The 26,590-nt window shown below is 38.9% G+C and overlaps 1 protein-coding gene across 3 annotated transcripts in view; it reads right to left on the bottom strand.

The window, feature by feature from the left end:
- The window catches only part of INPP4B (inositol polyphosphate-4-phosphatase type II B), a 329,605-nt gene that overhangs the window by 20,676 nt on the left and 282,339 nt on the right, over positions 1-26,590 (bottom strand). For all 3 annotated transcript variants that reach the window (XM_063335598.1, XM_063335597.1, XM_063335599.1), the window contains 3 exons: positions 24,327-24,424; positions 19,876-19,988; positions 15,212-15,366 (listed from right to left, as the gene is read on the bottom strand). In XM_063335598.1, coding sequence (XP_063191668.1) covers positions 15,212-15,366; positions 19,876-19,988; positions 24,327-24,424 — 366 coding nt within the window. The remainder of the gene's footprint in view (positions 1-15,211; positions 15,367-19,875; positions 19,989-24,326; positions 24,425-26,590) is intronic.

Below are 26,590 nucleotides of genomic sequence, written 5' to 3'. Positions count from 1 at the left end.
TCATGCTGCACGGAGGAAGATTCTTCATGACAGCAGGAAGAATGATTGCCTTTGGGACTGAAAACATAGAATTTGAAATACCTCTGTCAAAAAATAATTTAAAGAAAATCAGCTAAAACTACAAATACCTTTCTGGACCACTGTGCTATATGTTTGCTCAGCACCCTCTTACCAGTGAATACCCATTGTCTGAAAGCGATAAAAAGTGTCTGATTTGAAAAATACTAGTACACTCAAGTTTCATTATCCTCCCTGAAAAACCAACAGTAGCTCTATCACATTATATGAAGTGAGCAGATTTTCCCAGCACTTCTACCTCACTAGAATCTTCATCTACAAACAAGTATCTTCATCTAAAGAGAGTAATCCTACAGGGCAAACCTACAGGACATGAAGATCTCAGGTCTTTTAACTACATTTTAATTGACAATCAAAGCATGCAAAACAACCAGAAACCACAGTGACGCAGAAATAAACTGTTTCTTGTATTGGAAAAATATTTGTAAAGTTTGTAAGCCATTTTTTAAAATACAGTTAAGTCACATATAAAACAGCAACTTGTGACAAAACGAAGTGCAATGATTCCTATGTTTCTACATTGTCTTTGACTATAATTGTGTGTGTGTGTGTGTGTGTGTGTGTGCACGTTATGTGCTATACCACACAGAGTGACGTAATAAGAAGGCAAAACTTTGCTGTATGCAATGTTGCCTTGTAAAGGCACCACCAAAAAGTGATTTCAGCCCTCTTATCCAGAAAAATATTTTAATTATTTTCAACCTACCAGATTAAAATTACACAAATTACAGCGAGACAGACAATAACCTTGGTCACAAAAAATATTCTAATACTTCAGTAGAGCAAACTAAGCATGAAGCTTAGCCATGTCCACCCTAAGAGTTTCATGAAACAATGTCATTTTCCCTTCAAGAAAGGGCAGAGGAAGTAAGTCGCAGTAAGAACACAAGACAGTATCTTACAGAATGCAGCAAGGCAGGTTAATGGGGGAAAACCAATCCTACAAAAGTAAAATGAATAACCCTCTACTTGGCAGCACCTCTTGGGCCACCTCCACTGCACAAGAGGGAAAATAAACAGCACAATAGAATCATTGTTAGGGTTGGAAGGGAAATTAAAGATCATCTAGTTCCAACCCCCCTGCCTTGGGCAGGGACACCTCCCACTAGATCAGGTTGCTCAAAGCCCCATCCAGCCTGGCCTTAAAAACTTCCAGGGATGGGGCTTCCACCACCCCTCTGGGCAACCTGTTCCTGTGCCTCACCACCCTCATGGTGAAGAACTTCTTCCTAACGTCCAGTCTGAATCAACCCATCTCTAGTTTTAATCCATTCCCTCTGGTCCTACCATTACCCGGCATCCTAAAAAGTCCCTCACCAGCTTTCTTGTAGGCCCCCTTAAGATACTGGTAGGCCACTATAAGGTCTCCTCGGAGCCTCCTTTTCTCCAGACTGAACAACACCAACTCTCTCAGTCTGTCCTCATAGGAGAGGTGCTCCAGCCCTATGATCATCCTCACGGCCCTTCTCTGGACACGTTCCAGCACATCGATATCTTTCTTGTAGTAGGGGCTCCAGAACTGGACACAGTACTCCAGGTGGGGTCTCACGAGGGTGGAGTAGAGGGGGAGAATCACCTCCCTCGACCTGCTGGCCACGCTTCTCCTCATGCAGCCCAGGATACGGTTGGCTTTCTGGGCTGCTAGTGCACACTGACGGCTCATGTTGAGCCTCCCGTCCACCAGCACCCCCAGGTCCTTTTCTTCAGGGCTGCTCTCAAGCCAGTCACTGCCCAGCCTATATCGGTGCTTGGGATTGCCCCGACTCAGATGGAGGACCTTGCACTTGGTCTTGTTGAGCTTCATGAGGTTGGCATGGGCCCACCTCTCCAGCCTGTCAAGGTCCCTCTGGATGGCATCCCTTCCCTCCAGCGTGTCAGCCGCCCCACACAACTTGGTGTCGTCGGCAAACTTCCTGAGGGTGCACTCTATGCCACTGTCCATGTCGCTGACAAAGGTGTTAAACAAGAGCGGTCCCAGTACTGATCCTTGAGGGACTCCACTTGTCACTGGCCTCCACTTGGACATGGACTCATTGACAGCCACTCTTTGGGTGCGGCCGTCAAGCCAGTTCTTTATCCACTGAATTGTCCATCCATCAAACCCATATTTTATCAGCTTGGAGACCAGGATGTCGTGCGGGACAGTGTCAAAGGCTTTGCTCAGGTCCGGGTAAATGACGTCAGTTGCTCTCCCCTTGTCTATTGATGTTGTGACCTTCTCATAGAAGGCCACCAGGTTTGTCAGGCACGATTTGCCCTTGGTGAAGCCGTGTTGATTGTACCCAGTCACCTCTTCGTTATTCTTCTGCCTCAGCAGTGCCTCCAGGAGGATCTGCTCCATAATCTTACCGGGCACGGAGGTGAGACTGACTGGCCTATAGTTCCCTGGTTCCTCCTTCTTTCCCTTTTTGAAAATGGGGATGATGATTCCCCTTTTCCAGTGAGTGGGGACTTCACCAGACTGCCATGACTTCTGGAATATAATAAGAGAGCGGTTTAGCAACCTCATCCGCCAGTTCCCTCAGTACCCGTGGGTGTATCACATCGGGTCCCATGGACTTGTTCACTTTCAGGTTTATCAGACGGTCACAAACCTGATCTTCACTTACAATGGGCAGTTCTTTCCAACCCCTGTCCTTGTCTTCTGTGACTCTGGGAGTGTGGCTGGAGCCCTTGCCAGTGAAGACTGAGGAAAAGAAGTCGTTGAGAACCTCGGCCTTCTCCATATCACTTGTCACCAGCTCTCCCGTTTCATTTCTGAGGGGGCCCACACCCTCCCTAGTCTTCTTCTTACCGCTAATATACCTATAGAATTTTTTGCTGTTTCCCTTGATCTCCCTGGCTAGGTTTAATTCTAACTGAGCTGTAGCTTTTCTCACCAGGTCTCCTGCTGTTCGAACAGCTTCCTTACATGCCCCCCATTCTAGCTGTCCTTTCTTCCACTCCTTATAAAGCTTCTTTTTGTGTGACAGTGTGTCCAGGAGCTCCCTGTTCACCCAGGCAGGTCTCCTAGCATTCTTTCATGCCTTCCTCTTTGTTGGTATACTTCGCTCCTGGACACAGAGAAGGTGATCCTTGAATACCGACCAGCTGTCCTGGGCCCCCCTTCCCTCTAGAGCTTTGTCCCAGGGCACTTTGGCCAGCAGATCCCTGTAGTGGTCTGACATGTACCAGTTCAATTTAAGAATGAATTCAAGTAGCCTCTTCACATGGCAAATGATGTTATGTGACACTGAAATGTGTAACAGAAATGTCAAACTATATTTAAAGCAATTGCGTACAAATTTCCTGATAATACCACTGTAGCAGCAAATTTTCACAGAGAAAGAGGACATAGGGAGCAACACAGTAAGAAAGCAAGAGCGGAATTTATTTGGTATGATGCTGAGGGAGGACTAGCCACCAACACCCAGGCAGTATCACACCAGCTCAGCGGTGTCCAGCAGGCAAAGAGGCTTTAACTGCGCAGCCAGCACTGCTGCACGTGGTATGTCAGCATGAACCCAAGTAGCAAAAAGGAGTGGGAAAAGAGAATTATTAATGTGCAGAACAGTGAATGTCAGCAATGAACCTAATTTGTAAGCATTGCTATTGCACATTCAAGTACAGCAAGGCAACTTTTATTTAAAAAGAAAAAAAAAACAGACAATGAGAAGAGGAGAGGACTGTGTGGTCATGAGTAAGTGACTTGACATGTCTACAGCCTGTTTCTTCCACTGAAAAGGGAAAAAGATACAAGTGCATTTCTTTATCTCACCCTTTGCTTGTCAATTATAAGCTTTTTGAGTCAAGAACATTTGACATTAAGAAGTGTTTGCACATCTGCTGCAATCTCAGCTCTTGACCTACTTCCAATACATTTAACTAGTGATTATTAAATGAAAGGCGTTTAGTACATATGCAGCTTACCACATTAGTAGTTGCTACATGGGTGAGAAAGTGAAGAATACAATACGAATAAGAAGTGATAAGGTATTAGAAAGTTTCACATTTTCTTCAGGAAATGAACTCATGATACATCTTTTTTATTATAAGATGAGAGAGAAGACATCTTAGAAATACCTAGCAACATAAACTAGTAGCAACATATAAGTAGGATAGAGCATATTCTAAGTGCACACTGATGACAACAAAAGTTGAAACAGCGAACACTGAACATGTCAGAGACTGTTTAAAACCTCATAAGTATTCTAACCAGTTATAACCAATATTATCAAAGCAGACTGTTCTGGAATTCCAAATCATGGACTTTTGAGAGTGAGATATTATTGTAACTGCTTGCCTTTGCCTGATGCTACTTCGATGATTTCAAAAACCAGCCAATAACGCCTTTGACAGAGTGCCAGTTTAGCCATTTTTATTAGCTTTCCTGAGGCATTCAATGTAACAGCCATTTTATTAGCTGAAATAAACTTAGACCAGAAAACTTAGAGGTCATCCTAGCCTTAGGTTAAACTAAACGAGCTACAAAGAAAAACCAAACCTCAAACTAAAAACCAAACCAACCTAGACTAAAGGTGTTGATTTTTATTTCCTGGCTGAAATGTATTATGAAAAACATTCCCGAACAACCTACTGTGGACACTCCTATCTTCTGCTTATCACACTAGCACAAGGCAGTTTGCTGGAAGTTGCTCAGCAAACCTTTCTGTTGCCAATTACTTGGTATTCTGTAGATGATCCACTGTCGACAGTTATGAATGAGTTATAAGTAGATTTAAATCAAAAAAATAAATCAACAACTTTGGAGCAGTGAGGAGCGATTTTTGCAAAAAGCATATAAAAAAATCACATTATTTTGCCAGGACTTGCCACTTTACTCAAGACACAACCTGTTAATCAGATGATCCCAGAGCAAGGTCTTTCTTATAAATATGTGACTATGTGAGCAGATCGCTCCTTAATGCTTTCCTTTTTTTAGTAATCTAAACAAGTTCTTCCTGTCTGACAAGGCTGACTGGTGAGGGTCTGTGGCTAAGGAGAAAAATATTTTTTTAAAGCAAGGCGCAGGTCATTGATCTGCTGCAGATGAAAATTAGCTGCTGCCTTTTCAGTCTGTCTTTCTATAGAAGCAAAGGTTACATGTTAGCGCTTGGTGTGAGGGGAAGGAAGATGCATTTGTGTATTCTCGCAACCTTTGTGCACATTGACCGAGTTCAGCTAAATTCAAACGAGGGATAAGAAACCTCAAAGATTATTATGTTCTCACCAGCGTAAGGAAATACACACTCAAGCTGCAGAGAGTCGTGGTTAAAGGGGGAGGCTGTAGCATGAAACTGAAGCTGCTTATACATCAGGAAACCCGTACGATGAATGAGGGGAGTAGAAAGAGAAGGACATTTCTTATAAATGCTCAACTGTGGAAAAGCTTCAGTTGGACCTCAGACAATCATTCCCCAAGACAGTCTATAGCCCATGAAAGGATACAGAAAACTTCAAACCACCCTAAAAAGAGACACAAACCTGACCTCATACTCCTTCAGTGAGCTAACTATATCAGTACGGAAAGCTTTAGTCCTGCCAATAACAGTATTTATATTAAAATTACAGATGTTCAGAATCTTTCAAGAGTTATCAAATTACTCCCCAAAAGTGCTATTCTCTCATTTAAGGAATAAAAAAAGGAAGGCTACAAATAACTGATTCAAAAAAGAATGATAGTTCTAATACCATGATACTATGAAATCTTTTACACAAGGGTAAAGTGAAGCTTCTGAGTACCACAGGCAGAGGTATCTCCTGCCTCATTAACAGGTAATCTAACTAGGAGGCTGGTTAGAAATATGCCCCACATATTTCATCCCATGACAGAAATTACAGGGAACAGTGATTCTCATCCTTTGAACCCCCTGGTCTACGGAACTTGAACCTTGGCTAAGCCTTGCCTGGGATCCCAGGACCCTGCACAGGTAGAAACTCTGCTCTAGCACCTTCCTGGGGCATTAGGAGCACCTCCAACAGAGGAGAAACGCCAGGTGCTTCTCCCACTGCTGGAACACAATATGCATGTGGCAACATCCGGGTTGGGGAGAGAAGATAAGATGGCAGGGAAATAAGTTCACAGCGGGGCACAAACACAGCACTGCAGATGCACAGCCAAACCAGCGCCCAGTCATTTTGGCATTAGGTACGTTTAGGCACAATACAACTACAGCACCACTAAGCCCCAGGGTTGCAGAAACCACTTTAACTGTTATAACGGTGGGAGTCAACAATGGAGTGATTTGGCTGTGCATTTTGGGAGGACTCCAACCTTTCCTTTGCATTAATTCCCTTATGAACACATACTTCCTATTTATACAGATTATAGTAGAGGCTTAGGCTATTAAGAATGCAAGTTCCCAAAATTATCTCCCAAATTTATCTCTGAATGGTCCAGAGAACAGGATAGCAATATAATGCTGCTGACTCTGTTATTGGGTGTAGTTCCTGCCAACTACAGATAACATTGTGGAAGTAGGAAATCCATAATAAGTACATAATAGCCCAAATGGAAACTCCTTTGGCAACTACAAACAGCTACCAGGACTTGTACTGCAGGACTTGGACTTGTACTGAGAAACAACTTGTTGCTGCTAGTTACGCCAGGGAAAGTCTGCCAGTGCTTGCTGTAATGATGAGGACACATTTATGAAATGTCACCCACGAAATCAGGGCTGCCACAGAAAGTCACAACTAGAAGCCACTACTGAAACTCCCTCCTGAGCTGAGCAAGGCTACTGTCAAAGGAGTTCTTCAAAATATCATATACCAAGGTGATACTGCAGGAGAGAAAGAAACAGGGAAGCGCTCACAGGAAAGAGGAAATAGAGCAGCAGACCAAAGGAAAAAAATAATTAAAAAAAAAAAAAAAAGCAGGGAGCTTATGGAAAGAAAATGGAACAGGGATGCTAGATGAGAAGAAGATTATCTGATCAGGGAGTATTCCTACAAAAGAAACTAACCTGGATTAAAGAAGCCTAAAACAAGAGCAAAAATATACCTAGAAATGTCCCTGTTACTTGTTTTCTACATAAGCCAACCGGAGCTGTAGCCCAACACTGCATCCTCTTGCTCCTGAAGAAATGCAGAATCTTCTACTACAAAACAACCTTTCTGGAATAGCAGCTAGTTCTACTCTTTTCTGTGGCCCCTCCAACTTCTCCACAGTCTGTACATGGCTGGGACGGCAGGAAGGAAGTTACGAGCTCTCCCTGCCCGTGTTATGTTATTCTGAGAAGAATATAATTTCAGAGGCAGATAAGTTCTTGGAGAGATTGGATCCATGATAGTTTTAACCAACTATTGTATACTATTATTACCTGCTTATTCTCATTTCCTCCTCCTTTCTTATCTAAATTTTAGACTTGGCAGTGGTTTTTTTTGCCTGAGATTTAGCTGTACACCATCAAAACCACAATAATTCAGCAGTGGCACATGGAACAGATAATAACTATGCATACAGGACTTTTGCCCCACTCTTTCCCAGAAAATTTTAACAGAAGTGAAATATAACAGGAAGAAACCTAGTATTACTCACTGGTGAGTATAACACATCTAATTTCTGATTTCAGGTAAGACCTAGTCTTTCATGGAAGTTCTGAATAAGCAAAAGTACAAGCACTAAAACACCAAATGAATGAGGCAATTAATGAAGTCTTCCATAAACAACCAGAAGAATCTCAAAAGTGAACACCAAACAATATTTTCAGATAATATAGATGCTAGATTTGCCTGACCATGGCAGGTGAAGTCCAGGAAAACTATGGTCCTGTCATCTATGTCAGTGACAGAAGAGCTTTTTTAGGAGTGCATATAGCGTAATCACTTTTTTTTTTTTAATTAATCAAGATGCAGCGTTAAAATTGAATACTGCACTATTAAGCATCCAGACACAGACTGAGGTACTAAACGGGAAAGCAGATTTATTGGATAAGGTTTTTTTGTTTGGCTCATTTTGAAAACTAAGCAATCATGCTGTGCACTTGGCAATTAATTACACACCTTTCTCACTATCTATACTGAATAATTAAAACATTCACTGAGAGGGAAGGCGTAGCTCAATTCCCTATACTCTCATTTGGGTCAAGATACGGCAAATACTAAATATGGGCTAGTTAGCAGATCGTTTACCCTGTTGATATCTCAGTGAGAAATAAAAAGTACAAATCAGAGCAGGGTGAGTTTTTGATAGGAATTCCATTAAATCTAGTTCTCCTTTGGAGAACTGTGTCATATACATCCTTAAGTCAAAGGGCAAGGTCTCCCTTCAGCAAAAAGGTCACAAGGAATCAAGATTTCTTGTCACAAAGACAAAACCCAAACATGGACAAACATTTTCAATGGAAAAGGAACATTATTTTTTTTCCTGTAATACGCCGCAATTGATTTATCAGTATGTTTTACCACTTGGTAGTTCAAATTTACTGTCAGGTTTGGAGTCCTCTTGATTACCCACCTCTCGTACGTCATCAATGAAGAAGAAGCAGGTGCATTTCAAGGACTCACCCACATAATGCTGGTGTCAAAAATTAGAGACAATACAGATTGCTCATGGTACTACCTTCCCTCCACGGACTGATAGGAAAACTAAGCATTTACTTCAGAAATTCTGGTTTCCTGCCTGCTGAAAAGCTAAGTGTTTCGGTGATATAGCCTGGGTCACATCTCTAAATATTCCTTGCAAAGAGTGGCAAAGGTTTTTACTTTTTGCCCTTGAACACTCCCTTCCTCCCCAGTGATTAGTCCAAGAATATTATTATAGGTTCCAGGCAAAGGGCAACTATAATTAAGGTTACACAATGCTTTCCATTAACATTCAATTGTTAGTTCATTTTGAATGGATAAAATTTAAACTTACAATGTCATTGAAAGAAGAAAAAAAATACAGCTGCTTTTTATTTTATTAATTATTTTTTTGTGAGATGATTACTAGTACCTCCATGCTGAAGACCAGGGTTTGATATTCTGCACCAAGGCAATAAAGGTATGAGAGATGTAACTACTGTACGAGCCTGCTCCTGCAAGAATCTCAAATCACCTCTTCCTAACAAAGACTTGTTAAAATTCAGCAGGTACAAGCTTTGAGGATTCAATCTATGCTGAACGTCTGCCAGGTCAAGGGGTTAGACAAGACTTTTCCTTGCTGCTCTCCCAGGCAGATGATGACTGCTGTAATATGAAGCAAAAGCAATGAGACAGGGGGACTGGCTCTGCTGTTCTTTCCGTATTGTTACTGAGGCTAACGCCCCAGCTCTGAAAAAGAGACAGACAGAGGCAGCCACACACGCCTCGGAGGAAGGAGCTACCAGAGGAAAATATTCAAGCAATAGTCTGGTGAAAAAGAGGAAGATGAGAAAGTTCTCACAAGAGAGTTCTCAGGACTCTGACTGGGGTGCTGATCAGAAAGAAGTCTGAAACTAGTATTTGGGAAGAAGTTGGAGAAACGAGGTCCAGGAGAAATGAAACTTCTGTAGTCAGCTGGAGAACATTCTCCTGCAAAAGACAGACTTGAACATCTGACCCCAGTAAAACAGACAAAATGCGTGAGACTATAGTACAAAACAACTGCCAGTTTTACTTAATTTGCCCATGCAGAAGCCTGAACCACACTGAAGATCTTCCTGAGTCTGCTATGGTGCAAATAAAGCGTGTCTGCATTTCCTCTTTCTTTCCTGGCTTTTTTTTTTTTCCTTTTAAGTCTTAAAAACCAGAGAATTGCTTTAAAGACAAATTATAAAGATCAATGTTGTGAAATTGTGTACTTGTATTAGAAAACTTGAGATTTAACTCAGCCCTTACAAGCTACTGCTTGATACTTTGTCTGCAATGGTTGTCTGCAATTGCTCGCCTCCTTCCAGAAGGGTGATCTTGATTCTAAAAACCTTTATTCTAAACAGACCTTTATTCTAAAACAGCCAACAAAGTGCCAATTGCATTGATTCTTATTACATCTTCTGACCATCCCTCTCCATTCTGTTTTCTTTTCCTCTGCAAACTGTTGCTATTTAAGTAGTAGTAATTTGGTTTTAGAAAACAAAATTTATAGTTGTTCAATGCACCAAAATTGGACCTTACTGTTACTTAATGCCAGGCCTCTTTCAATACATTAGGTAATGTAAATCTTTCCATCTAAAGACTGTACCTCAAAATATAAATGTTAAGTTTCTAAGTTTCTAAAGAACCATAGAATGACGGAAAAATACATGTTGGAAGCCAGGCTCTCCATTTTTAAGTTTTGTTTCCACTGCGCTAATACTCAGGAAAAAAAAAAAAGACGAGGAGGGTCAGATAGGCTGGAAAAAGAACAGGTAAGAGAAGAACATGTGCTAGGTCTTCTGTGTGACCCGTCACGCACTGCATCTATTGCCACAAGCTCGCATGGGCAGGGTGAAAGCTGGGAGATGGCAGAAAGGTGAGGAAGACCTGCACGTGGATTCCAGTCTCTCATCCTGACCAACCCTTTGCTCCTGCTTCCTAGTCCACGCAGCAATCACAACACTGTGGTCTTTGGTACAGGCCCTTCCATGGCCAAGGTCCATCTCAGCCTGGACCTATGGATTCTGTTCAGAATATCTGAAAGTCCCTGATTAAAGAGCTATTAATCTATCTTTCCTTTTCAACTCGCACAACTTAAAGAAGATCTTTAAGAAAATAGGGCCTCAAACATCTATTTGCTTCATAATTGGGCTATCAAAAGCCCACATCTCGTTGCCCAGACCATTCACTCTTTGTGTATTTGGGCTTCAGTCATATTTTTGGATAGGCAATTTATCTAAAATAATCTGAAATATCCTTGACTGCTGTTTCAGGTGAAAACAGTGTGTCCTGCATTGAGTCAAATTTTGTATTCAAAGTCTGAAATATCTGACAGGTATCGTGCCCTGCCAAGAATGATGATACGGCTGAAAGCCTGGAGGCTTCACCATAGACAGTGGATTTGTCATTTCTTTTGCTTGCTTTTTACTTTTGAGGCTTTATTGGAAACATGCTCAAAACCCAGGAAATTCTGAGGTTACTTGCTACGCAAGGCCTCCAAAAGGAGCCCTGTCACCAAAATATTAAAATTAAATAGGTTCAGAAAAGAAAGAAAAAAAAAATCAAATTAGTTTTGCAGAACTGTTTCATAGTGTGCTGCCTACCACGGTCCAACCTCCCTTAAGCAATGGCCAGCTCTAAAGATGAAAAATAGAATCGTGTGACAGATACTGCAATGAACTTGGGTAAATCAGTTTTGTCTCTCTACTGTCTCGTGGAATACAGTTAACATTGAACGACAGAAAATATTCACATATTGGTGAATGAAAAAATAAGAACATCGATGATAGCAAAAAATGATGATTTGAAAATGGCAGCAACATTATAAAGACGATTTTAGTATGCTGTGAATTGCAAGCACTTCATACAAAGGGGATAATATATGGATTTTCCTCATTCTGTGCTATGCACGTCACTAAGATCAATGGAACTCACATACATATACCAAGGAAACTATAATATATAGAATTATTTATGGAATAGCCGCTTCCCATACACATCAATTGCAGCATCATAATGGCTAGAGTTATGCTCAGAAGACAAAATCATATATTATATATTGTAAGTGATAAAGCTTGAATTCCTATTGTCATTTCACCACATTTTTCATAAGCAACAGGAAAACTAATGGAAGGTTTTTTGCGCAGCTTTTTTTTTTTTTTAAAGAAGCAATAAACATCATATGCTTTATCACAAGACACTGATTCCACTTACAAACTAAGTCATTAAATAACAGCTACCAGCAGTATTTTCCAAAACAGTGCTGTGCAATGTACATTGAAGCAAAAAACTGAAACATCTGAAATTGCCTCTGGTTTGCCCAAAATCCTAGGGACATCAGAGAAGCCAAAAAGCAGCAGCACGCAGAAGTCCAGCATCTCCAAACTTCTGGTGGCAAGAAAGCACAAACCCATAAGCACATGCTTCCCTTTTACAACAGTCACCAAAGCTGCGTCAGCACCGGCAGCAAAAGAAGAAGCTTTACAACTACACAGGCACCTTTATAATTTTCATATCTCAAAATTATGGCATTTCCAATAAAGGCTGCTTTTGAATCACCATTTACTTTTACAACTCACTTTGTTTCACAGTACTCTCCATCTCCTACTGTTAACTCTTGAAAGAAGCCTTTCAAAGATCAATCCAGTCTGTTAGGATTCTGGATGTTAAAATTGAATTTTTCTTGTCTACTTGTTCTCTTGAAAGGCTTAAAAGTGATTTGTGGCAATCAGCATAAAGGGATTTGATTGACAGAGTTTAAGTAAATGATCTAGAAAAGATTCATCAGGGGAAAATTGCTAAAATTATAAATTAAACAGCATAGTTTTTCTCTGTCTGCTCTTAAAACAAAATAGGTTCTTTTAGATGTGAAAATCATTCTAAAAAGCTTCTGCAAGTAGTCAATGAAAAGCTTAGAAATGCACAGCATAATCTGTCAAATAACACTCTGCAATAGTAATCAAATAAAAAGAAAGGATAAAAGGGCAAGCATCACAACAACTACCAAACAAGTCTGTTGACCTCATTCACACAAACCTCAAAAACGTAGCTGCCAAACTTCCCTCAAGTAAAATACAGGAGATTTAGTTGAAACACCATTATATCTCTTCCTGCGGAAATTATGGCTTTTCCCCCCCCCCTCTCTCTTTTGCCTGGCTGTTCTTTCCTTCCCAGATTACTCTCTCAAATTGCCTTTTTTCTGCAATTCACCTTTCTCCACCTGCCTCTGAGAAGAGAGCCCAGCTGGAGGGTCCGTGCCACGCTACCCAGTCAGCGGTGGAGCCGGGGGGAAGCCTGCCTCGCTTCCGGCTCTGCTCCACAAACACCTCCAGCAACAGACGGGCAGTGGGGAACGGGAAACAGTCCCCAATGAATGTCTGTAGCACCAAAGAGACCAAAAAAAGTGCCCAAAGGCAGCTCTTAAAATTGTCTGACCAACTCTCAATGGGAGTCCCATAGAGTTAAGTACTATGTCTCTGCACTTGACATTTTTATTCTTCTGTTTTGCATTTTTGGGCTTTAATTCACCAGCTCGTGAGGAAAAAAAAGTTGGCGGCTCTTTTTAACCTTCAGTTGCATGAACAGTATTATACAGACAGAAACTAGCATAGGTGAAAGATCTATTTATTTATTAACGTGATGGTACAGGTTATTTTGTATGCTACCACCACTACTTGCGAGTCCCTTGCGTTAAGTCCTAGACAATCCTACCACCCAACTCAAAATTATTACCTTCCATCCAACACAGCATCTACTTCAGTTCAAGGCTGTTTTGAATTCATTTACAGGATATTAGCAGGATAAAGCTTTTCTCTGTTTAAAACTACAGCAAAAACATAGCATTAACATTGTTGTGATGGGGTTTCAACATCCTAAACCCATCTGCTCATTTATTTTTTAAGTTTTCTCCAGATTTTCTGGGCTTTCCACCATTCTTTTGTGACTCCAATTTATTGTTACCTGCAAATATAACTACTGTGCTAATCACCTCAGGTTTCAGATCAGTTATATGATATAAAAGCTTACACTTTAGTCTACAAAAACCTATTACAGTTTTGTATTAACAAGTAAGTTTGTATAAATATCAGGTCTTGCTTTTTTAAAATGAGGTTTATATCTGTGAAACTTTTCCAATCTACTAGTCAATGCTATTCTAACATAATAATGATTTTATAGAACCTGTTTGCCTGTGTCTGGTAATTTACTGTAGCTTACACACTTGTGTATTTACTGGAGACAAAAAAAACCCCAAACATATTTGAAATGCCAACACAAATGAAATTTAACATGGAAAACTCAGAAATTTTTCAATAATGATAAAACAGGTAGTTATGAAAGACTGCAGACAAGTCATTCACTCACTGAAATACTGCAGAGACTGTGGGATTTATGCAAGTTAATGACACATACAAGATTATACATCTCGGTTTAATACAACACACTACACTAATACCTTGCAAACCAACTCTGCATCTGAGCCATCTCGCTCCTCGGCTCAATTACTCTTTGGAAACATTACGTTTTTTCTTTAGACTATCTATTGTAGCCAAAATACAGAGGGACCCTACATGTGTAAACCTATGGTATTAATCTAGACATTAAACCACTAATCTGACAATACTAAATATTAACATCAAGAATTATCAATTACAGACTTTAAACATGATTGTTTTTCTTTGCAAATCCAACATACAAGCAATTTTTGTTTCATATAAGTGCAAGATATGATTCATTTACTTCTTTACAGGCTGACCAGAATATTTTCTATTAGTTTAGCAATGACCTTTGTTATATATTAATTTGAATGTTGTGGATACATTTTTTTTTTAAACTCTTATAGAAAATATAATGCAGCACTCATTAAAGCCAATGATGAAATTTTCCTCAGGGAATATAGCATCTGGATTCATTTTACGATCAAAACTTGTTTGCTCAATTATTTTTTTTTAATTCATCAAAGATTCAGATAATCAGAAATCTTTACATCTTTTAATTACACATTCCTAATAACATCAGCCTCAATTTCTGCATAGTTGTAATTTAGAATGAAACATTTATCTATTTAAACACAGTAAAGATTTTATCAGATATTAGTGGTAACCACCATCAGTCCAAGCCTACTTGGGTGTTTCTTCTATTTTTAATAACATGAGCTAATAAGAATAGCCTTCTGTAACAAATGCTTATTCTGCTTTCAGAATATTTGTCTAAATTTTATACAAATGATTTAATGAGTATGTAAACATTTTAAAAATTATTCTTAAAACAGAAAATAACACACTTTTTTTATACGGTCATAGAATGTTGTTAAAATTTTAAGCTTTATGAAAGCCTAAGAAATTGTTAAAATAACTCCTGTTGGTCAAATTCTGCAGTCAGTGAAGTGACGCTTAGGAGGTTTCACATATCTCCCTCAGAAACTGTTAATTAGTGATAAAGATGCAGTTGCAAAGACGTTGCATGCACAAATGACTCACCAGCTGGCATGCTGCTGGTCAGTCCTCTGCTAAATCGGGACTGGGGTCTACTGCGCATTTGCAACCGGCTTCAGGCCGTTCTGAGCCGTAGTTCCTGGCTTAGCTCAAAACGCGAGGGACATGCAATAACCTCCACATACCTTCTCATACAATCCAGCGCCCGAATAAAGAAGTCTTTGTGAAGCTGATGCTCATCCCTCAAGATGGAGCACTGCTCCAGCGTCACCGACATGGATGTCCGGTCTTTGGCACTTTTGCAACAGGTGAAACGGACTCCGTTCAGCTTGCGGCAAATCTGAAACACAGGCGGACGTCAAAGCGTTGCCCTTTTCACACCTTCTGTTCTCCACACACTAGGCAGACCGTGAAACTCCCACAATTTTGCAATCACAGGCAATGGATGCAGCAGACTACAATACTTCTCAAGAAGAAAATAGCTTTTAAAAGGTAGTAACTCTAACTTGAATCACACGGCTGCTGATGTGTGTCTTTGCGGTTAAATCAGTTATTACTGCTCCCTTGGGGATTTTCATATTCCAAGGATTATGCCCATGCTGGCCTAACACAGTGCCACAAAAGGTGAAAATGTGCTGAAAACAACAGGGAATTTATCTTTTGTTTAAAAATTTGCAGCAATAATACTCTGCAAAAATGGCACCAAAAGATTATAGCTGCTGATCTATAGCCTATTTCTGATTTGTCCAAAGCACTCATTTTAAAAGCAGATCTTCGGGGCTTTCATTAGCCAGACAAGCCTACAAATAACCTGCCCACTGAGGAAAAAGGAGCCCTTATTGATTTTAAGAGAGCGCCGCACACAATCACGTACTGCAGTCTCCATCAAGTGTCTCTCCTGCCCACTCCAACACCACCCCCCAGCCAAGTGAAGCAAGAAACCGACAGTGGACGCAACAAAAAAAACACAGCAACAAACCAAACCTATTCTTAGTCCTAAACATTTTAAGCAAGTCACTAAAACGTCTACATGTACTACAGCTTACCAAACCATTGCATTGAATTTCCTGAACTTGAAATAAAAAGGTATTTGTGTTAGTCTAGACTATAAAAGGGAAAGTTTCTTCATTTTTTCCTCACTTGAGGAATTTTTTCTTCATTTTTTTCCTCACTTTGTGACAACCACCCAATTTTCAACAGGTAAGCTGTTCAATCCGTGACTCAGAACAATTAAAGCTTAACAGAAATGACTGCCATGGAGTGTCTACTTTCACTGTACATTTTGACAGAATTATAGGGGAAACATGACATATTTTTAAGGATAATTTCTCACCTTAAGAATCCATCTGTGGTTGTACCAGCCCATCATTTTATACTTTGGTTTCAAACAGTATTTTAATACAGAAAGAAAAATTTGAAGGAGAGCTGGTGTGCCCAAATGTGGGCTTTACCTTTCCCCTGATATAATCTGTCCTGAGAAAAGGTGGTACTTTGTTTTGCTTGCTCCTATGCCTGGACAATCATAGCTATAACTATCAAAAAAGGAAACAGTTACGAGAATAGGGCAAGGCAATAAATCAGAGCAGTTAGGCCTCATCCTAAGGAACTTCTCAGCTTGGCCATCAAGTTTTCACTTGAGATCTTGCAAGATGAAATTGGAACGTGATCTTCATAATCTCACTTCAGAAAATAAGCTCTTTTTTATCTGTTAATTGCATTCTCAGAACTTCTATTAAAATTGATGGCCCAGACAGCACTTAAAGTCTTTAAGGTCTTTGCAATATCCTGGTAAGGACGATCTCAAAAGTTGAATCCAGGGAATTAACAAATTGAATCTAACTTTGAGCCCAAAGAAGTACAGGCTAGTAAAGGAGAAGCCGTGAGTGTTTCTTCCCTCCCATAATTCAAAATTTTAAAACTTAAATCTGTTTAAAAATTTGGAAAGTTGCATTGGGATTTAAATAAAATACTATGAGACGTTTTTTTAAAGAAAGTATCAAGCAGGTCTTAAAACGCTGTGAAAGAAGTTAACTGCTTAATTGAAGACATTAATTCTCTTTACACTAGTCTCTTTTGAAGTCCATGAGTCATTGTGACTATTCAAAGTGAACGAGTCATAAGAAACAAACCAGGTAATTTATTCTGGATGTGTGATGGCCTCTGATGCAGGGAATGGAGACTAAATCCCAAATCTGGGCTGACAGCATACATATAGAGTGCTGGCTAGTGAGAGTCAGTTTGGAACCGAGAATTCTAGGCACAACAAGCAAATGACCATAACCACAAACTTATTTTGCATTGAAGTTCGGTACAAACGTCTCAATCATTTTAAAGTGGATTAAATAGAAAACAATCAGTCAATTTAAATAAACAATTAAAAAAATCCTTAGATTCTGGTTTAAGGAGAAATGTAGGTTAACCCGATAGGCTGGCACAGATAAATCCTCAGAATGACTCAGTTCAAAGTAGCAGCAGTTAAACAAAGTAAATAATTAAAATGGGCCAACACAATGATCTGGTGCTCTAGAAATCTAATAAGGGACGATACCAAATGTATCATCATATCAGAACGCATAGTTTATAATTAGTGTCCAGCCTGAATTTTATCCTCGATTTTGCTCACATCTTCCACAAATATATTTAAGATATAGGAGGAAGAAAATAGACTTAACATTTATTAGAGCTTTAGAAGAAAGTCTCCCTTAACGAACACAGATTTAAATGATTAGGATTGTGATTAAGTTTAAAGTGGGGATGATAAAAGGATATAAAACCGTGAAGACTAAACCAAGGATAAATCAATACTCTGATTATTTCTCCTGATATAAGACAGAAGATGCAGGCTGAAGCTTAGGAAATAAAAATACGTAACATTGAAATCTCTGTCCCATTATATTTAGAATAAGAAATGTTTGTGATACCAATTTGCAAAAGTTGACTTTTAAAACGCAGATGTTTTCTCACAGTCCCATTACAACGGGAATTACATGCAGGTGCAGATATATACAAGCATATCCATGTATAATCTCATACATCTACTGCAATAACAAAGTGATATCCATGCAGCAGGGAATCATGCCTTTCCAATAAACAAATGTAACATAGCATTAGCAGTGTGTAGATCAATGGCTCCAGAAATACTAATTTCAGAAGGTTACAGTAAGGTAACATAAAGAGAAACAGAATACAGCAAAAGAAAAATCTGAAACAGTTTCTACGCCCAAAGAATAATACCCTTTACCCATGAAACGATTTTCAGGGAATCCTGAATAGATGGTAGAATACAACTTTCTATACCCAAAGATTAAGTAAATTCTACCATATTCTTTGTAGCTCATTTTACACTATCCTGTACTGATTTATCTTCTACTTCTTTAAAAAGCAATGTTTCATAGTAATTGCAGAACTGGTACTGCAAGAAAAGCTTATATTTTCACTCACAACAGATTTATACTGCAACAGCATGTGATAATATTTATTAACCACAAGGCAAAATGTTATTAGCAATATAAAAAAATTACACCGGTGTTATTAATACAAAAACATAGTTAATATTGTCTTGTTCCTGGTGTTAATGAAAAGTCATGGAAAATTTTATAAATATTTTGGATGAGACATTCATTTGCCTTGAAGGGTATATGCATTTGAAAGTTCCCCAAAACACAAGGTCTTGCTTCAATTTCAGTACTTACCAAAGACTCAAGTCTTTGCTCGTATAAATGGGCAGAGACACCAAGGGTCCTTTTCTAAATCTAAGACAATTACCTGGTTGAATTTCACATTCCTGAAAAGCTTGAGCTCTTTATAAATATCTGGAGGATGTTTTGTTGTTTTTTGGGTTTTTTTTAATATGCATGTGCAAAACCAACAGAATTGGGCAACAAAACGGAATTATGTGAATAAAGCAAAATAAGTACGATTCGTTGTTTGATAAACATTTTTCTTTGTTCTCCCTGTGCCCAAACATCTGCTCTTTGCGTATCTAGCTTATTTTGTGTTGCTATCGGTTCCCTTGCAGTGGCTGTCATGGTGACACTGGCTAAAAACACCCATAAAATTTGACTGACCAGAAGTTGTACTGATACAATTAAATACTTATTCATAAAACATAAGTACCCTAATTAAAGAAATTCAAAAGTTGAGTGCAGCAATATTAAACAAAAGCCAGAGCAAGCAATCATGTTCTGCATCATTCCTCAAGGGTTACGGACACTAAACAACAAAAGGAAGATATTTTGAATAATCAAATTTTATATTATCAAAGAATGTGTATGATTTAAAAAAAAAAAGTTAGTAGCTGAATACCGTCTTCCCTCTTTCATATGAGGTCGTGTATTTACAGCTATGTGTGATTGTCCAAGGAATTCCTCTGCCTAAAAACAGGCTCGGTTAGCTAAAGGAAAAATACGCTCCAAACAAAAAGCAAGCCTCTGTTACCCTGTTACACAACTTGCTGAGATAAATAAAAAATCCTGCATCTGTGACAGAAAAACACCAAGCAGCAGCACAGGGCACAGACTGCCTGGCTAGAAGCTCTGCAGAAAAGGGCCTGGAGAATGTAGGGGACAAAGCGACCAAAACCATCTCTTGCATTGAATTCTAGCCAGTTCTACCAGTTAAAGTGAGAAAAAGAAAATATCTGTAATTTAAGTGTAGGAAGAAGAGATATATTCATGAGTGGGATGACAGGCCATCAGAACGGAAATGTTAGAGAGCCATTTCAGCATATCTATCTACTTTAATCATTGAGTTTTCCAATCATATCCTTAGAATCCATTACACTCAGACTATCAGCAGGCATGTGAAAATTAGTTCATCATGTGAATGTATTTGAAAGAAGAGAGCTTACCGTCGCAGCCAGCCACATGATTTCTACATTCTTTCTCTTTTTGGCCTGGATATTTTGATGGAGATTTTCTAGCAATCCCTTTAAATCATTTTGTTCTTGAAAATGTGGTAGACCTGGGAAAATAGGATGATAAGGTTGCTCATTTTGGTAAGGTTGATGGTAGTTATGCTGAATAAAGAATGCCCATATTAAACAACAAGTCTATTATTTACAGCCTTATTTCGGAACACAGGATGGAAAGTACATGCTAAATATTTAGGGAATAAGCAAATCTTATTTCTTTCTAAGTATTGGGTTGTCTTCTCTAAGATCTTCACCATGGAAAATTAAACTGTCTTCAACTTTTATCTTATAAATGGATGCTGAAAACATTCAAATCTCTGATACAGTTCTGTTCATTGACTATTATAGACATTCAATGGAAATGAGCAGAGAAATAACTGAGTGTATTAAAACCTGCTTTGATGAGATGATTTTTTTTTATTTCAATAAAAAATATTTTGCTTTCTTTTTTCAAAATAGAACACCTCATTTTTGTTTTCAAATGATGTTTTTGTTCCTAAAATAACATAACAGGAGGGTTAAACATCACTAAATACACCCCCCAAAAAACCCCAAATCCAAACCACCTAACAAAGGCTATTTCTCCGTCTGAAATTAAGTGCGACTTTAATTTTGAAATAATAATTTCAGGTTTACTTAAAATCCAAAATTTTATCTATTTTCCCTGGGTATGACAGCTGAGCTGAAGTTTTATTAATCATAGATGTCTAGAGGGAATTCAAGAATAGACAATTTAATTTTCTCTTCTGCTTTATGTGATTATTTTTTTTTTATAGGAGGGTTTTGTTCTAATGTTACCTTTATCTTCATTTTTGAAAACAAGTAGAAAGAACCAAAACCTGTTTTTTCAAATTATTTCTTCTTATGGTAGTGAAGCAAAAAGAAATTTAATAATAGTTATCACCAAATAAAGGCTCAGAACCAGTTGAAACCAAATTAAACCAAACTGCTAAAGTGATACATTTTTCAACAAGAAAAAAAATAGGACGTTCCATCCAGTGGGAAAAAAAATCCCACCCAACCCAAGTCCCAAACCCTAAGATTTATATTCAATTCAAAGAGTAAAAATGAGGCAACTACTAATGCAGGTCAAAATCCATTCTCCTAAGCTGATCACAGCTGGAATGATCCCTCTTATCAACAGGCTTTTACCTTTTATCTCTAATGAATTCTGCAGTTTCCCTTATCCATCATTCATAGTAAGAAGTGATTTAAATATACTCAAAAAGAACTATTCTAAAAGTATCTAAGTTGCCTTACCTTCGTAAAGGTACTACCAAAAAGAAAAAAAAATGCAGAAAAAGTACATTCAAACTAGTTTTGTAATGATCTTAATGAGGATTGTTTTACCTGTGTATTACAATTCCTGATCATAACAATTAGATGATGCAGAGCATATCTGCTCCGCCGGGACGCGTTCCTGTGTAACCTGCTCTGGGTGACCCTGCTCTGGCAGGGGGTTGGACTAGATGATCTCCAGAGCTCCCTTCCAACCCTATGATTCTATTCTATGATTCTATATAAAAATAAATCACAACCTGCTAAGACTATTATACTGCATCTGCCTCTAAAACACATAGCATACGACGAGTACCCTAAAAGGATGCTTCCAGATTATGAGAACGTATCACTAGGTAAATGTTCCTTCAGTTCACAGCAGGAAATGCATCATCTCAGAGAGATGACCTCACCGTAGGTAAAACAAGACCCTCCTAATTTATAATATTGCCAAATGAGCTGCATCTTGACTGGATGGGATCGATTGCTTAAATTCCTTGTGTCACAAAGTAATATTAAGCTGTCAAATCATTCTTGCAGATTATAAGGGGGAGAAGCCTGGAAGTTCAAAACAGACTCATAGACTTCATGTTGAAAATGCAGGTACTGCTACATGCGTTATGATGCTATGGAAGAAAATTTTTATTTGCTTGCAGGATTTCTAAACCTGGCATGCATCCCTCATCTCACATGGGGCAATACTTTGCAACACCGATTTGCTGCGGGTGTTAGGTATCAAACCAGCAACACCAAATATCACTCACGACATAGGTTTCTCTGATTTTATGCTTTCAGCTGCTTAAATTGAGTTCTAAGCCATTCCCTTCAATTAGTACTAAATACTACTAAACAACAATCATACATTTTTGTACCCTTACTATCATTAGCTATTCTGTAAAAGCAACACTATTTTGATGCCTAAACCAGAACTACATTTGGTTGGCATTTTTGGTAGGAATCTTTCTGGAAGCACATTGTTATTTATTGTTTTCAGAATTTCCCATTAGACAATTAAAGAGATTCAGAAACAGGAGAGTGACAGAGTGCATATTTATCTAAAAGATGACAGGAAGTCATTGTTTGGCATATGTAGTTACACGCAGCTGAAGACTTTTAACAATTGGGGAATAGAGAGAAAGCTAGGATATTACTGGCAATGGGAATTACAGAGATGAGAGAAAAACTAATAGCAAAGGTGGCAATACCTTTATGAGAGTGGAAAATAGAATTTTTTAAAATGCAATATATAAATGAAACTGCAGGTAAGTCAGGCTGCCTAAGGATGGTGGATGCAATAGCCTGGCCTTGCAAGTCCTCAAATTCTGTCTGGCTTTACGAGCACTATTTATAACTACCAGCTTTGTGAACCGGGTTCTGCATTTATTTTATAGCACAGATCTGGCACTACAGGAAACTGCCTGGAAAGGTGTGACAAAACCATCAAGGAGCCATCAATATTGAATGGCTCTCACTTGGCTACAATACCAGGGCTGCTGGCAGCTGGAATGGAGGTTTTCTTCCTAAGAACTTGAGCACAGAGGTGGGGGAGCAGAGGAGGAACTGAAGTTCTCCCCCAGCTGAACAACTTGGAAAGCTTCACTTTTTTCCAGGGACCTGATTTAAAAGGCACGTTCCTCAAAGCCCAAAGAGTGACTCTGTATAATGGCAGGGAGCTACTGGGAAGGGACATGGAACAAGGGGCTGCTTTGTGTTCCGTAAAAATTTGGACAAAGAACAGACTCAGATCTTAGAGGTAGAGAAAAAGCGAGAAGGTAATAATAACCAGAAGAGACATGATGAATTAGACAAGCGCAGTTCTCAAAAGCCTGCACAGTCTGGAAGAAGTCCAGGAAGCCTGTGTGGCTCACTAATAATCCTTCTGCAGGAAGACAGTACAAGGGTTAGTTGCTGTTAATGAAAAGCAGCCAATACTATCTGCATGCAAATTTTTGCTTTTATATAATCAGATCCATTTAGGAGGTAGCAGATCTACCTTAGACCTAACCCCAGATGAGGTTAGTTTTTCAGGATGCTTTCTTGGCAGGATTCCCCTAAATTAATTACTAACTTCTTGTATTAATTTCTCTGTAGAAATCCTAGAAATACTACAGATGTGGGTGGATGGATGGATGGGCATACTGCCCACCATTTAGTAACAGAGCTTTCACTTCTGTCAAAATTATTAGCAAATGAAAATCATCCTGATATAAAAGATAAGCATGTACACATATACAACGACACATTACATATAACTACAAGTACACACATGTAATGGATAATTTGCAAAAGTAATCAACCCAAGGTGTTCGGCAAGAGAACAGAAGCTTTGCAGCAGTATTCACTGTGAGGAGTTACACACGTGTCCTGTAGGATGATAGATCTTTAGATTCAAAAGATTCACACACAGCTCTTACCCAAGAGGAAGGAGCAGAGACCTAAATCCAAGCTATTTAAAATCAGGCTGTAAAATCTGCAACATTTGGGAATACAGTTTTGGCATTGAGACTGCTTTATCAGGATTAGATTGATACAAATAGTCTTTTCAGTGTTTGCTTTCAACAAAGTAACAGAACAGTAATGTTTATGACACCAAATTTCTATAAAATTGGAACACAGGGCCTATTCTAATAGAATCATGTTATTAATATCAGTGACGTTATGATGTGGCTCGCTGCTTGCATTTCCATCTGCAGATTTCTCAGTGGTTTGCCATACCTTAATACATATTCAAAATAAGAATAGAGGGAATGACTGAAACTGATGAAAATTCCCACCGAGTATTTCTGTACAAATATAGTAGGTACAGACTGTCCTCTACTTGAAATATTAAAAAGCATATTATATTAATAATTTAAAAGAGCTGTTTAGTTCATCATTACTCTGTTTCACTCTCCCTGTAGTTTCTGCTATGGCCTTGGGCCTGCAATGGCTACTGACTTCAGCAGGGCTCTGTACAGGCACAAAGTGTTTAACTTTATGAAAAAAGTTATGGGATTGAGGCCTAAATCTAAGAGCTGCACCCTAGTATTGTGCTAATATTACTATCTTAGAATCTTTTGCTTATCAGACCTTTTCAAAGCCATTTGGCTATTGCATTACTTTGTACTCACAATCAGGAGGCATTTTTTCTGTAAACAGCTTGTAATATTCTTTTAGAAGTTCTAAGTTTTCCTGGTTAATGTTTTCCTGCAATGTGGTATCTCCAAACCTGTAAAAAAACCATAGTAAAATGATGAAAAAAAAACAACAAAAAAACCCCACAAAAAAACCCCAAACCAAAACAGAGCTACGTTATTCTTCAGAATGATTTCTTTGCATAACGAAATAACTTTTTTTTTCCTAGTGTTGAACGTACTAGGTTTTTTCAAACGTACAGTTGCTGATCTTTCATGTGCTTTGGAACTAATATTTGGGAGCGAAGTGATCACTCATGGATAATTCTTCCGAAAACTTATGGACAAGTAGTCCATTTACAGAGAAACATTCAATGAAGCACATATTCTTTGTCCCTTCACAAAGCCTGAATAAATACAAGGGCTCTTTGTGGGAACTTCAAATGGCACCACAGGCAAGTTACACCAACCCCTACCCCTTTTGCTGCTGCTGTTGCTTAGGTATATTAATTTCTACCAGAGCTGGACAATGCTGAAGCCACACAAGTTGGAAGAGATGCAAGTGTCAGGCAGAAAACCTTCTGAAGAACCAATTTCTACTCCGGTCTGAGAATATTTGCTATAAATTGATTACTTCTCTGGGCCCTTTCTGCCCTACACTGCTCCTGAGTTGTTAGTTATCTTGGTTTCTTGTGTCTGAAACTAATGAGAGAACCATTTCTCTGCTGTTGAGCAGTAATTTCACCATTAAGCTTCACAGAGCTGTGACCCTCAGGCCACCGGACTTCAGCTGTCTGCATTTAAGCTTGCTGCAGCACACAGACCTCAGCGGTTGCTTTGCAGTGCTGCAGCTGGCTCAGGAGCATGTTACGGGGGGCTTCTTGCAGCAGTCAAGTCTGCTGGGAACACATCACCCAAATCCTCATTATCTTGCACCTCACAGAAAACCCGGACAACAGCAGAATGTCGTTATGCTTATCCATGAACTGCCTATAGCTATACAGGCAAATATCTTTCTCTCTGAGATCAAAATTTCTACAACAGTCAAGTTTCACATATGCTAAAAAAAAAAAAAAAAAACAAACAACCCCAAACCCACTCTCCTGGTACCTCTACTACAAGAGATATGAATGAGTGCAAAGACAGGAATGTCCTTTAGGCAGTTATGGCCAAGTTTTTGCAAGTCATCTTTAAAATAGCATTGAAATGAAGAAAAGGAAGACAGAAAAGGAAATGGAGGAGTACAAAGAGAGAGGCACGGACAGGTTAAATGAGAAATTCAGGTAGACAAAAGGGGACACAAATCAGAAGATACTAAACACACTGCTACACCATGCAGAAGGGAATAAAATACTTAAATGGACCAAAGAGGGAAAAGACTCAGCTACTTCCTCAGTAGCCATTGCCGCGCTGCGTCACGTGAGGTGAGATATATTCTCAACTGTGCTTTACTGAAAGAAGAGATGTTTGCATCTAATAAAGTCACATTTTCTAGAAATTTATCACAGAACCTTATTTCTATTCTCATATTCATTTTCCCACAAAAAAAGCGCCTTTTACCAAAAAACATGTGCAGTGTTTCCAATCTCAAAGACAAATGCGCAGTTTTAGGAGTTAAGCAATAATTTTTAATTAAGTCTAATGTTTACACCTGTAAGTGCATGCGGACAAGCTGTTTCTGCATGGAATAATCCACCTTGCTTTGCTTGACAGGTATAGGTATTAATATATATCTATATTTATAGGTATACATATATTAATTTTTCGTTCATGGCTGTCTTTGTGCACAATGTAAAATCACCACTGTGAACAATGCCATTTTTCCAGCCACTCCACCTGGAAGCCAGACATCTTTTTACACTGACTCCTCTACAAGTCCTGGTATACCCAGCCTATTTCTACATCTTGTCAAATCTTTCTTCAGGACATTTGTGACATATATTCTTTCCTGCCTATCCCGACCATGTATGCTCTCACAAACTTGCTTCTTGGTTACTGCATACTCCTTTTCTCCAATTTTGGAAAAATGTGACATTTCCTAGTCACAACTGTCATGACTGATTTTGTTGGTTTTCTATGCCATCACTTTAGCCATGTCACTCCTCTCACAGCATCACTTTTCCCTTCTTTATGGCATCAAGAACAAGCTATTTTCGTTTTCAAGAATGTTTCAAGATCTCTAGCCAACTACTCAACATTTTCACTAGTAAAATGCCAGTTTTTAGTGCCTTCTGATTCAGCCTGTCTCCCATTTCAATTTT

Source organism: Chroicocephalus ridibundus, chromosome 5 (genome assembly GCF_963924245.1).
Source record: "Chroicocephalus ridibundus chromosome 5, bChrRid1.1, whole genome shotgun sequence".
Taxonomy (NCBI): Eukaryota; Metazoa; Chordata; class Aves; order Charadriiformes; family Laridae; genus Chroicocephalus; species Chroicocephalus ridibundus.
Note: the sequence above shows the minus strand (reverse complement) of the source record. Positions and strands in the feature narration are given on the sequence as shown.